This window comes from Pleurodeles waltl, chromosome 7 (genome assembly GCF_031143425.1).
Source record: "Pleurodeles waltl isolate 20211129_DDA chromosome 7, aPleWal1.hap1.20221129, whole genome shotgun sequence".
In the NCBI taxonomy this organism is placed as follows: Eukaryota; Metazoa; Chordata; class Amphibia; order Caudata; family Salamandridae; genus Pleurodeles; species Pleurodeles waltl.
In genome coordinates, this window is record NC_090446.1 from 1,026,824,020 (window position 1) to 1,026,837,961 (window position 13,942).

General features: G+C 41.2%; 1 protein-coding gene across 1 annotated transcript in view; it reads left to right on the forward strand.

Moving 5' to 3' along the window:
- Positions 1-13,942, forward strand: part of LOC138245864 (cilia- and flagella-associated protein 337-like) — a 1,005,044-nt gene that overhangs the window by 629,962 nt on the left and 361,140 nt on the right. The window contains 1 exon segment of the mRNA XM_069199842.1: positions 13,216-13,355. Within this exon segment, the coding sequence (XP_069055943.1) occupies positions 13,216-13,355 (140 nt within the window).

Sequence of the window (13,942 nt, forward strand, 5' to 3'; positions counted from 1 at the left end):
AGGAAGCAATTGCATTTCAAAGCAATCCTAATCTTCATGGGAAGCCAATTAAGTTTTTGAAGAATGGGTTTAGTAGATGTAAAATGAGAAGATAGAATTAACGATTTGGCAGCTTGATTATAAATAGTCTGAAGTATGTTGCTATTCTGTTTGGTTGTGGTAAAATATAATGAATCCACTTTTTATGTTGAAAATACATTCAATTAAGTTTTCTTTATGAATCCCGGTACCAGGTAGGCGAAAAATATGTTGGGTATCATCCCTATAAAAGTAAAAATTATATCACCATCTAATTAGTTTAATGAGAGGTAAGACGTAGGTGTTAAAGAGGCAAGATGACAAAATAGAGCCTTGTGACATTCCTGCATTCAGAGAAAGTGTGGGGGATATTTAGTTATCCCACAGAATTCTCTGAAATATGTTAATTGAAAAGAATCAAGGCAAGTTGAAGCATTACGCTGTGAAACTCTATTATTATTTTGAGTGGGTGACTACCCACCTCAATAAAAAATTGTAACCGTTGTCAGAGTGAACCTAAAAGTCACTAAATTAACCTGATCTCAACCCCCTCGTAGCTATGGCACAGAGTTAACAGGCCTAACAGGCCTAACTTTAGGTAATGTGTAAAGTATCTATGCAGTACCAAAACAGTAATAAAATCAAAATGCTAAAACAATAAACATTCCAAACTGAATTAGGAAAATAGAGTTAATAAACGCAGTGGCATTAAAATGACAATAATCCAATAAGAGGAACTGGAGAGATTCATTTTTAAAGTTTTAAGTAGAAATAGCGCCAAAAAAGCACAAAGCACCAATGATTATCAGTGGTCACAGTAAACTGGCAACAAGGCATTATTTGAGGCATATAGCCACATAGCATGGATTGAATACACCAAGTAGGTTTGTTGTGGTCAAAAATGTACCTTCTGACTTAGTCGTATGAATTCCAATGTACAAGAGTAGTACACTTTCAAATCCCCCCAGATCCTCAGGGGAGGCATTTAGAGATTTGCAGGGTGTCAGATCGAGTCCAAAAGCAGGGACCAGTCCAGGTCCAGTTGCCACTGGTCAGCCGGGTACTTCTAGGAGGATACCTATTGTAGCTTGTTGTATCAATGTAACTTGAACAGAAGTTCATCCTTATGAACCTTTAAGTCCACTTCTTTGTCCGGGGTATAAGAGGGAGCAGGTCCAAACTTCCAGGGCTCCTTCCAGTTCACAGACAGCAGGTCAAATCTTCTTCTGATCTTCAGTGGAAAGTGTTCTGCTGTGAGTGCTTGGAGGTGCCACATTTATGCGTGAAACTAGCTAGTGGTTGGGAATGGATCCTGGGCATGCACAAACTAATGGGCTACAGTGTTCAAATTGATCTCCAGGGACTTTAGGCAGGGAAAATGTAACTTATTAAAACTCTGACATCACCATTGAATTGAATTTTTAATAATCTAACTATTAGAAATATCTTTTTAATTATTTTTCCCTCTGGTCCCATTTCTGAGATACAGTATTAGGGTTTTAATCTTTGCTCTGGTTTTCTACATAAGGCAGCTTGGCCCACTAGACTGAAAATAGAGTTTGGGGGATAGTCACTATAAGGACATATTAATGTTACATTTTACATGTCCTACGTTTAAATACCATGCACCCTGTCTTGTGGGCTGCACATTATACATGCTAGTGGCTTATTAATATTACAATGGGGTTCCAAAAGGGTTTATTTTGAGAGTTTGAATTGCAATTTTTACACTTCTGCCATCATCCTACAACACTAGGCCTGCAGCTATGTTTCTACTGCCACTGTAGTATGGCACAACAGGAGCTGCAGTTCACAAGTGGCATTTAACTTTCATGACTTGGGTACATTTAGTACCGTATACTAGGGATTTATAAGCAAGTAAATTATACTAGTTAGCAGCATGGCAGTTCAACCATGTTTAAAGAGGGGCGCACAGGTGCTTTACTATTGGTTAGCATGGGGTAAAGTGCACTGAGCTGTAAAGCCAGCAAAAATCTATGCCCCAGCAAAAGGCAAAAGAAATTGTGGTACCATGCTGAAAAGGTAGATTTTCTGAAATCTGTTGATTAAAATATTGTGGTAAACTGTGCTGAATCTACAAACAAATGGCGAAAAAGCAAAGTCGCTTCAAAATTACTGTCTGCAGGAATTCAAAGATCTTCTGAGACTGCAAAAAGTCCAGATTCACTATTTCCATTTGATTGGAAACCCATCTGTGTATCATGAATAAAATAATGTTCTAAATGGGAGCATATCTGATTTGCTATAACATTTTCTAAATGTTTAGCTGCACAGAAGGAACTGTAATAAGAAACAGACAGTTCTTCATGGTCAAGATAAGGCTTTTTTAGAAGAAGTTTGACTGTATGTCCCTTGCTGAAGATCTGGCAAACTATACCAGTATTTAAGGACATTTCACTGATTTGGTTTAGGGTTTTTGAGTTCTGAAACTTTCGTGTGAAATATTTTAATGGAAATTGAGCCAAGAGCAGAACACAATGTGCACATTTTAATTCGACAGGAGATTGAAATTGATGATGGGAGTAGGAGTGTGTTACTTTGAGCAAGGAAATCATTTTGTAGTAAAATCTGAATAATTTCTATCATAAGTCTCGTTTTCTGGAGATCGGAAACGAGTCTCTTTTATGGTACCCCAATAGGGTCTAATCTGTGCAAAAATGAGAAAGAGTGCTTCAGAATTTCAGGAAACAAGTAGCGTTAAGGATTGAATTATGGATATGAGGGACGTCATTATTTTCTTTTTGGTTGCATTCTGTAAACCGTTTTTTTCTGAAGGAAACTGGCTTATCTTTTTTGGCTTATAAAAGTACATTTCTTTATAGATAGTTGAACATGCCATTTTCGTTCTGCCTGCCTTACTTCTAATGTATGTTTATGTAAATCATCTATAAACTGTGGCAATCACTTGGCCTTTTCCTATGATTGGATAGAGGTAGAATTCTATTGGCTATGTCTGCATACCACTGACCATATTTAGAGGAACCTGAAAATGGACAATCTATACTTTGGGGCCAGTAGAACTATGACATTAATTGATCAGGATTTACTTTATGCAAGGGTTTGGTCTCGATAAAATGACTGGAGAATTATTTAAGGCTTTGAAACTGGGTTCCTTTAAGGTAATATAAAATGATCAGTCTATTTCTAAGAAAGAGACAGTAGAGAGAGAGTTAGGGAGAAAGAGGAAATAGAAAAGCAAGAGAAGAAAGAACACCAGAGCTAGGTGACAGAGAAGAATAAAACAGCTGGAGAGAGATAGACAGACTGGTGAGGGATAAAATAAGAGAACAAGGAAGGGAGGCAGGACAACTGAGATGTGAGGAATGGTGCAAGGAAGAGACAGAAGACAGTTGACTGTGGAAAAAGAATGAAGCAGAGAGAGATAGGAACAGAAGGACAGGACAGGAAGAAGGGAAAGAGTCATTGGGTGTGGTCAGTTTGGCTATTAAGGCATTCAGGAACAACCCCCGCCTCTTTTTATCTTGAGACTTTGAGGGATCTGAAGTTACAGCTTCACCTTTGCAGACACTCATAGCATCAGAAGAAGTAAAACAAAAACAACAAGGCTAATGGGCCTGTAGTTCCACAGTTATCCTTTCAAACATGCACAGTTTGTGTTAATCAGAGCTCTGATGCACAACATTCTGTTAGACAGGTGGGGCCTGAAATCACGAGTACACGCTTGATAGACAGCACAGGATAACCATTCAGATCCTGCATTTTCAATCACAATAAAGTGACGATAATGAGTTTCCAGAGTTTATTAACAGTCACTTCACCAATACCTGCTTGCACAGGGATAGCACCTACCTGAGGTGAGGACTTTACTGCATCCAGTAATTACTATCTGAGATTAATTAAAACATTATTTTCACCGCTTTGTAGTTTGTGAAATTATATGACATGAATGTGACATGCATGCTTATATGTGGGTCTCATTCACATCGTACCATTGGGCCTAACCTGCACCTCATTGATCAGGCTCAAAATGGCAAAACAAGTCTGGGGTTGATGTTTTGGATGGCCTCATCAGCCAGTTTGGGCTGAACTGTTCCTGTTGGAGCAGGGCAAGACTGCTTTGCATATGGCGTGTTTCTTTCTAATGAGCTATAGTGGGCAAACATTATGAACTGGCAGGAAGCTACAATTAATTACGAGTGACTAAGGTTAATTCAAGCATTCCACCCATAATTTGTTTGCTTTTCCCAAGTAGGCCTAGTGGCATTGATGTGTGCCCACTGCAACCATGCTGTGGCCAACAAAGTACATAGGCAGATTTTTATTGCACATAGACTCTAAGGTACGATCCTTACTTGTGTATGTGACAGCATACATCAGATAGTTATGCTTTTACTCCACAGTTACTCATACAGTAAGAAACAAGCTTTAAATGTTGAGTACTTGAAGTAAGTCAAATTTAAAGAGAGGTGAAAAAAGATTGAAGGTAAGTTAGCAAATGTTAATTTCTGCTTAGGTTAATTCCGAGTCTTACATCTGATTCAGACAAAGCACTTCCCAGTATTACAGTGGTTTAAGTCCAGCAAAGCACATCCCAGTATTACAGTTGTCTAAATCCAGAGCTTTTTGGCCTTTGTAACTTGGTGGATCATTTGTATCTGGGAGACCTTGTGGAGACAGTGAGTAGGGGATCAGACAGCAGCCGCAGTCCATCCAACGCCCCATCACCTTTATGGCCCTCAAGAAGGGTGTCTGTCAGGCTGAGCAAAGGTCAGCCTGACAAACACTCCTAATTTTCAGGTCAGGCAGCCAGGAGCTAGACATTTGCACCATGTGCAGGCTCCAGGCTGCCTGAGCCGAACTTTGCTGGGCTGAGGATGTCACAGCTCCCATGGGCCTGACCTCCTCAGCTCAGCCAGGGTCCTTGAGGCCCTCCCCCTCAGTGATGAGAGGAAGCAACACTCATTGCCTCAGGCCTGGGTGCTTCAGCTTTAAGCCCTGACGCGCCCAGTAAAGAGTGTCAACCAGTGGCATATCATCATAGAGTGGGGTGCGGTCAGCAGTCTCACTGATCTCATCCCACTCTGTGACGAGGTTGTAACTGCTGCCATCCCTCATTGGCTAACTAAGGTCAACCAGTGAGGGGAAGCAGCAGCCCCGACCCTCCAGGAACCTCCGAGGCACAGCTGCAGGTAAGTGTGTGTGCATTTAAAAAAAAAAATTATAAATGTTTGGTGCCGGCTGTGTGCGTGTATGTTTGAATATTTGGTAATGAGTGTTGTGTATGGATGATGGATGTGTGTGCATGTGTGTGTGTAAATCAATGGGTGTCAGTGAGTTTGTATGTGTGTCCCGTCCACCCCCTTTCTCCTAAAATTACTGGCTGCCACTGTCAAACAGCATGCGGTCTGATAGGGTCCTTGTTATTGCTGCAACCAGCTCCTCAAGTTTCATTATGCAGGACATCCTGAAGGGAACAAAAATAGTGAAAGTTTTGCCCATTTTAAGGTCTGTCCTCGTCTTCAAGATAGTTTTAGCTGTTTTTTCAGTCTCATAAAATAAAAAAATAAAAAAATTCCATGCCTATACACAGACATAGGTAGACTTTGGGTCAGCACTAGTCATCCATTAGTTTTTTTTCAGATGTTGATTACATTTTGTCTCTTCCCACCACAGAGCACAGGGTAAACTACTTAAGTGATTTAATTTCTTTCATTATGAGCAGCTGTATTATGCCTGATCACATGTACTCATTTGTCCTAAAAGAAGTGCACTTCAGTGCCAGGGCTGGAGAACCAATAATTTATTTTGACAATGTTTTGTCTTTCCATTAGTTTTTTGTATACGTTTTAGTCACCTTTCTGTTTCAAATTATGGCTGCAGACTACAGTTATTCAAATCCAATAATACATTTTCTTTGCATCACAAAAAATATTTCCATTCCTGTGGTGTACATTAAGACTAAAGTGAATTCCTATATCTTTTCTAAATACTACCTTCTTCTACGTAGTAGCTATATGTTTCTATCAAAAATATATACATTGTTTTTTTTATCTTAACATTTGTATTGCTCGAATGGGGCAACACCATATTTAGGCAGCATGATATTTTCATTGTTCCTGTTTTTATTTTTGAAGCATTAGCTTGAAATAAAATTATAAAAAATATGAATGTGCCAGCTTGACAAGATGTATTGGCTTTGTCAATGCTTGTTTAGCTTTCTAATAGAAACCTTTTGCGATTCACGGTTGATGTTTGTTTTGTACATACAAATATTCATTGCATGAGAGTGTATGCCACCACAGTTTTGGCAAACAAAGCTACCTATAAGAAACATTACCATATCATGGATTATTTAAAAAATCCTCTTTGATCCAACATGTGTACTTGTTGCTACATAGTTTTATTACCAACCAGAGGTGCACATCAGATACACTATTTTTGTTTATATTTTTTGTGTCAAACAAATGTGTGTCTTTTAAATTACTTAAAATGTGTTTGAGATAGATATTCCCTTCAAATTTCTACACACAGGATTTAATACACTACTTTGCTGTACCCTAACTACCATGCTAATAGTACAGAATAGTTAGAGGTGTGGCATGCAAGGGACCACGTGTACAGAGCTAACCTCGGAAGGTTGATGGGCCTGCAGAAAATCAAACGATCCCCTGGAGGTAAATGTCTGAAAGACTGTAGAAGCTGAGACTGTCACATATGACCTACTCCGCTGGGCAGTACCCATTTTAGGTTTTGCCTGCATGCGCGCTTGCTCACTGGTTGTGAAATCTATCTCAAAATACTTACAAGGGGCTTAGAACCAGCTCCTTACTTACCTTATTCCGTCGCTCAAATTTCTTTGCTTCTGACTTCCCAGTTCTGCTGCTTGCTGCTTTGCCATTGTGCCATCGGGGTGCTTCGGGACCAAGTACTTCTTCCATTCCCCTGCCATTGGCTAATGGTCAGTGTCCTTCCACTGACCATATGCTTCCAAAGGTACCTGTTTACTTGCACAGTGTACGGGGCTGCGTGAAGTACATCCTGGAGGTGCTCAGTCAAGGTTCTATAATTAAAAACTGTTGTAAAATGCACCATAGCTGTTAAAAAGCACTTTACATTAAAGTAGTCTAACTACATTATTTAATAACTCTGTAATAATGATGCACACATTCCACATTGGGCTGATATCTCTGGTTTATTTGTGAACCTAGCACACTACATTAGCTCTGCTACATCCGTCATTAACAGCGCTGTCACCTTGGTCCACGCTTATATTGAAGCCAGTACATAGTCGAGAGAAGTGTAAAACACTTAGCATCACACATCGTCATCAAAGGTTAACGCAAGCAGGGCAGCCCAACATATTCAAGTTCAGTCCACTGTGCGATAATGACAGATTTAAAAAACACTCTTGCAAATAACAGCTAAGTTGTGTATCACGATTGTTTTTGTACTGTTTTATTACCTGAGTACTAAAAATGAGAAAGAAGGAAGTAGCTAACTGCAGCTCACATTATTATGGTTTTTACTGATAATTGCCTTCAGATAGGACGTGAAGCATCAAGCGGTGGTAGCAATTTTCACCTAATCAGTGCTAGTGCAAAAGTAGGAGCAAAAATACTTGTGCCTCATTATTTTACACACTTCCTTCGAATGATTGTGTTTTTGAGTCTTTCAATGTAAAAGAATTGTCCATTAAAGAATAAAAAACAGGTGATATACTTCATTATTTGTGAAAAACAGCACAATCATGCGGTAAAGATGTTATTCGGTTAATGCAATTTTGTGGTTTACATTACTTCATTCTGGGACTAACTTATGGTTAGATTTTATCATTTTATGATACATCTATTTATGACCTCAAACGTTCACTGGAACATGTGTTTGGCTCAGTGACTCAGTGAATGCACAGAAGGGTTGATTAGTCCAACAGAAGGGCGAATTTAAGAGCACTAGCATAATTGTTTCATGAATTTTGCTCTAGCCAGCTGTGAATTTAGCTACATGTAGGTTCAACTGGAGTAAACATGGTCTATAATGATAGTGCTGGGCATTAGCTCATGAAGACAGGTGATTAATCATTGCACCACAATGTTCACCAAGGAGGTTACGGAGTGAATTCCCTTTAGAGGTGTCTCAGATGCCCACCACCACACGTTGTTCTGAAACACGCTAATGAAAAGAAGCCATAGAGAGGTTTTTGGTGGTGAGCTAGTCATGAGTGGCATGCTCACGCCATGATTGGTAGTCATGCTGGAGCCAGGTCCAGTTAATCTATGCAGTAAATCAAATCCTTCTTCCACTAGGGTTGTTTCCTGAAGTTAGTTTGCTCCAGAGGCATGCAAGTTTCAACAAGCGTTTGGCAAAGCCAATAGGTTTCGCCGTTATGAAATCTATTAGCTTTGTCATGTTTTTTACATGTTGCAGGACACTTGAGCTGCTGTGTAACATGACTTAAAGTAAATAAAAACGCTATGACGTAGTCAAAGCTGGCCATGTCATGGTGTATTTTTCTCAACGTTAAGGCATGTTCTGCAGCAGCTCAACTGTCATGCAACATGTAAAAAAAAAATGACGAAGCTAATAGATTTTGTATAGGTGAAACCAGTGCTTTAAATGGGCCGGTACTCACCGGTACTAAGTACCGGCACTTCTGAATTTCCTGCCCTTGAGTACCGGAACTTCTCCATGGCCAAAGAGAGTACCGGTACTCACGGGGCAACAAGGCAACCTCAGTCAAATGGGTATCTCAGAAAGAAGCGCAAAACAACGGAAAAACAAGTCGGCCCGTTTCCGTGCAGCACTCTGAAAATCGAGTGCTAATGGTAGATTAGACTGTGCTAATTAAGCATCGGCCCCATGCATTGATTCATAGGTGCCAGGGAGTTTGGGAGGGGCCCAAGTCACACTGTGACTATTAACACAGTGTCCAGTCAGGCTCAATGGAGTCAATAGCGCTGTAGGTGTGAGAGTAGAGCCATCTAACAGCCATACATCGTAACTGAGGTAAATCTAAGTGAAGGCTTCCTGCTGAACAGCAGAGTAAGCCAGCACTTGTTTGGTGCCATGGTGAGGAAGAAGGTGGTGATAGTAACTCTGTGGCAGAGCGGGTGGGAATCCAGGTTTAGTAATGTGGACAGACATCAGCTTATGTAAGCGTTTCTAAAAACAAAACAATTGAATGCCCCGTGTGCGTGCATGAGTGCTTTTAAGTGACTGTGCGTGTTCTTGTATGCGTGAGTGTTGTCTGCAGTGTCCAGCACAGTAACTCTATAGTTGCCAGCCCGACAAGCACTGCATTCACACAGTTTGGCTGTGAAGCAAACGTAAAAATGTTCGATTGTAGCAAGTGCAACGCCACTCTGTCTCTCAAGTGCAGATATGTTTTTTTCTGCAGTGCCTCAACACCACTGTACTTTGTTTTTAATAGTCCGTTTTCTCTTGGGTTAATGGAGTAGCTGGGAGAGGCAGAGATGGGCAACCAACAAATTAACAAGGAGAGCCCAGTCAGAGCCGAACTAAGAGTCTGGCTTGGCTTTAAGAGAAGTGCAGAAGTCGAGCCTTGAAAACATTAACATTTTAAATACAATTGTAATTTTTAACACGTGGGAGCATTTCACCTTGGTACATAGGCTGGTGGGTGTACATTTCATCTTAATGCCAAAAGAGAGACCATGCCACTGGCTAATGTGAGGGTCATAGAGTGGAGTAACATGCTGAAAGACAACGTGGTTGATGTAAGGTGGTTTGAAGTTTTTGAGCACTGAGTACTATAGATCTATTATAATGCTATAAACAGATAAGGCTGTTTTTAAATAGAATGAGATTATGGAGTATAATTTTCAAGGTTTCTTTCTTAAGTGACCAGTGGTGGCTGCCATGTATTTAGAGTGGTGGGACGGGCAAAATACATGTAGCATTCAAATAATAATAATAGAAAAAGGAAATGGCACTTACCTTCCTCACTTGCAATAAACGACCTCCTTGCTCGGGTGTCTTCTCTCCTTGAAGCTCTGGACCCAGGAAAGTACACTACTCAGTCCTGTTGCTGCTTTCATGCTGTTAAGCAGCGTGAGAGAAGTGTCAGGATTGGAGGGAGTGGCCTCTCTCAGCACTCTTAAGAGCACTGGAGGCATGTGCTTTCTCTAACTCAGCGTCTTAAGACAGCTTGGTTAGAGAAGTTTAAAATGCCCATGTCAAACTGGCTGTTGCAAGATTGCCGGCCGAAGGGACATGCGCACTTTAAGTAAAAGTGCAGAGCTTCCTGCTGCCACTCAGCAGCAATTGCCCTACCCCTTCCTGAAACTCGGTTCAGGATGGGTTGTTGAAAAATAAAATGGTGATAAATAAACTTTATTACCATTTTATTTTTCAGCTGCTCTGTTGCATTTTAACAGTGGGGTGACGCTCCTCCGCTTTCATGGAGGTGCCGCTCCTGAAAGTGACCATACTATACATTAATCCACATAATGTAAACATTCAAAATGTCCTTCATGTGCCTAGCAGAGAAGCAATCTATCCACATGTAAAATTCAAAAGATAATGTTAAATGCACCATTTTGTATAAAAAAGGACAAATTAAATACTCAAAAGATACCAAAAATGCTTCTGTATAATTATGCTCACCTGCACACCAAGAAAATAGCAATCAAATTAAATATGTGCTTCTGGCCACGCCCCTTAGCACCACCCATAGCCCCACCCCCAAGCCCCACCCATAACCCACAACTCAATTTGGTGAGTACCTGCACTTATTTTTTTCCATTTAAAGCACTCGGTGAAACCTATTTGCTTTGCCAATGCTTCTTCAGAATTACGTACCTGCTAGAAAATCCCCTGACAGTTGTGTGTGCCAGTTTACATGCAGCCATGACGAGTAGTGAAGCGAATAGTGTCACGTGCCTTATGGAAGCAAGGGAAAATGGCCCCACATCTGCTGATGCTACAATTAGAATGCAGTTGGCCCGTCAGACCCCTGTGCCCTCTTGGCCACTACACCTGATTCATTATTGATTTGTATGCCCGTGGCCACAGCTCTGCTTTGCTTTCCTTCAGAGAAGCGGGACGTAGAGCTGGAGCTGGAGTGGAGCGGTCAGGCCCGTGCTTAGGTGCCGACAAGTGTTCTGCTTCTATGTTTGTGGAGCACTGTTGGCTGTGCAGGATAAACAACCTGTAGTTCTCGCGCGCAGATTACCTACAGGAAATAGTGAAGAGGCGTTTAGATGCCATGTTTCAGCAGAAGGCCTATCTTTAGCCATCTATTTTAAAACGGGAACTGGAAACAACGACAGGGCAAGTCGGAAGGTTTCTAAATTCCTTCCAAATTAAATCATCCCTCTTCTGCTTCCGTGCGCCTCTTGGCTTTATGAACTATTTCTCTGCATAATTACTCTTACTAACATCCCCACCACTGTGCGTTCAGCTTCATTGAACTAAAATCTCCAGTGGTTATCCAGTTTTGTCTCTTTTACTGAAAAACTGATGAACAGTATTAAGGATGGAAAACTGGCTACAAATCAACCTAGGTATTGTAGCCCTTAACACGAGGTGTACAGTCACCGTGTCACCATTTTCAGATAGAATGATGCACTGAAAATGAACAATGAGGAGATGTGTACATCATGCTCATAGACCTCTGCTTGTACGCATCACTTTAAAATGAATGGTGGTGGTTCACAAAGGGTTGCAAAATGCTAAACAAAGTAAATTCCTGCAGTGCCCAAATTAGCCCTGAGGACAGAGTACTGCGTACAGGACATGGCTAAGGTCTACAACATTCTACCACATCATGTTGTGCACGGCTTAATCCTGTATGAAGCTGGCTGGCGGGCCAAAGGGTGCTAAGTGCAATGCCAGAGGTTTGCAACAGGTGATCTAGGAACAAGGGCCTTGTGCAGAAGGCTTTAAAGAGTTCGGTTGGTAGGCGCTGGCCACTGCTGACGGTCACACCCTGCACCCACTTCCAAAGACTTCTATGGAGGAATGAAGGCTGAGCACAGTGGGTTCTGGAACAACTGAGCACTTAGCAGTGCATGGCCGAAGGCCTTTCCCTCCTGTCTGAGCTGGGTGAGTATGGCCATTGGCTATGCACAGGGAATCCTGGGACACTTATGTCACTATACATTAAAAAGAAATCACTGAAAAACCTTGTTAGCCGGACGTCAAGGTAATTTACTCAAATTGTGAAAAAAAAGAAAATTAAACAGTCATTTGCATAAAAACTACAGTTGAAGGGACCTTATGATTGCCATCCAGAATACTTAAATTTGCCAGTGATGGGGAGCTTCACATTCATAACTTGACCTGCTGCAGTGTCCATGACCTGTCTTATAACATCAGAAATAACATCACTGATGTCATCGAATATCACATCACTATCGTCATCATCATCAATAACACCAGCCTTCATACTCATTTAATCATATGTTAAACTACAGTGCAAATACAGATTTGTTTGCATTTGTGACATATTTACGGACATAGAGCTGTGCAAAGGTCTTAGTCAATGGCGAGCCTCAGCAGACCTCGCGAAGGTGCACTGTGAACAGAACCTGTCAGAAAGCCAAGCCTAGTGATCTGAGTTCATGGGTTGTAGCAGAAGATCATTGTCAGAAGGTTCTGCAAGAAGTGTTAATGAGCTTAGGCCATGGCTGAAGGCCTGGCACATGTTCCCAGAGCCTGTTGAGCTAGAACAAATGTTCATCCCAGTAAGCTTTGGGTGAAATGGTGTGAGCACAGGGCCTCTCCAAAAACCAGAAAAGACAAGTGGTTTTGAACACAGAGACCTCTGGACAGGCCAAAGGTTGAGCTCAGTAGACTCTGGGCGGCAGGGCTGTTGACTAATTTCAGAGAGGTATTTATTACTGTTTGTATCATCAGTGATTTGTAAGGTAATGAACAACGCATTAAGGGAATGCTACGACTGCACTGCTTACCATAGGTGTCGAATTCCTGTGAACTTTGTTCTTTCAGTCATATTGAGAATAAAATGGAGAGGCAGAGTGACAATAACAGTACTTTCAGACCATTTATAAGCACCCCTTAATTTTGGAAGCTAAGCATTGCAGAAAGTAGTTTGCTCAACAATAACACATATTTTTACCAAATGAGGAAGGTGTGTATATAAACTGGGTCTTCTGTTTTTACAGTTAAATAATTTGGACACATGACCATATCCCTTCCCTCTCCGACCTAATCATTATTTTCACTGTATTGTAGGTCACATCCACCAGTGGACAAACTACTTTTTCTTCAGCATCGATCTTCTCACAGTGCCGTGAAAGAGGGAGCCATTCTTATAAGCGCAGAGGCTGGGACTCTCTGTTGGTGGAGCATATTCACAGATCCACACAAGCTTGGTAACTCAATAAAACCAAAGTTTACAGTTCAAGGTGTTTGCCACCGTGGGGTATCTTCAATAGTAATAAACTGGGTGCATGTTTTTTTCTACACGAGTGTTCTCCTCAAGATCCCACAGCCAACAAAATCACCTGCAGGCAGTCAGGAGGGTCAAGTTAGGTCTAGATTTTTTGTCGCAGTCAAATATCTGTGTGTATTAGACAATCAAACAATTTAGCGTAACTGCAGAGATTTATACTGTTTGCTTCATACTCCACCACCAGTCTGCAATTGTCAGTAACATAGCTCCAAAAAAGGTTACTATCAGGATTACAAAATGCAAATTATATCAGCTTCATACATTTTTTTCCTCAGCCTTCGACGCTTTGAGGCAAAGTATGATAATTCCTCCCATTTGTGCTCACTCCTTCTCCATGCAGACTATCAGGGGCCGTATTACCCAAGTGCCCTATAGGCCCAAAGGGCGTTTGGATCTTTGGTATTACAGAAGGGGCCACAAATGCTTGTGCGGCCCTTCTCTAATACAGATAGTGCTAGCTCACATATAGCTCCAGCGCTTTCATTAGAGGGAGTTCTCTCATTAGCA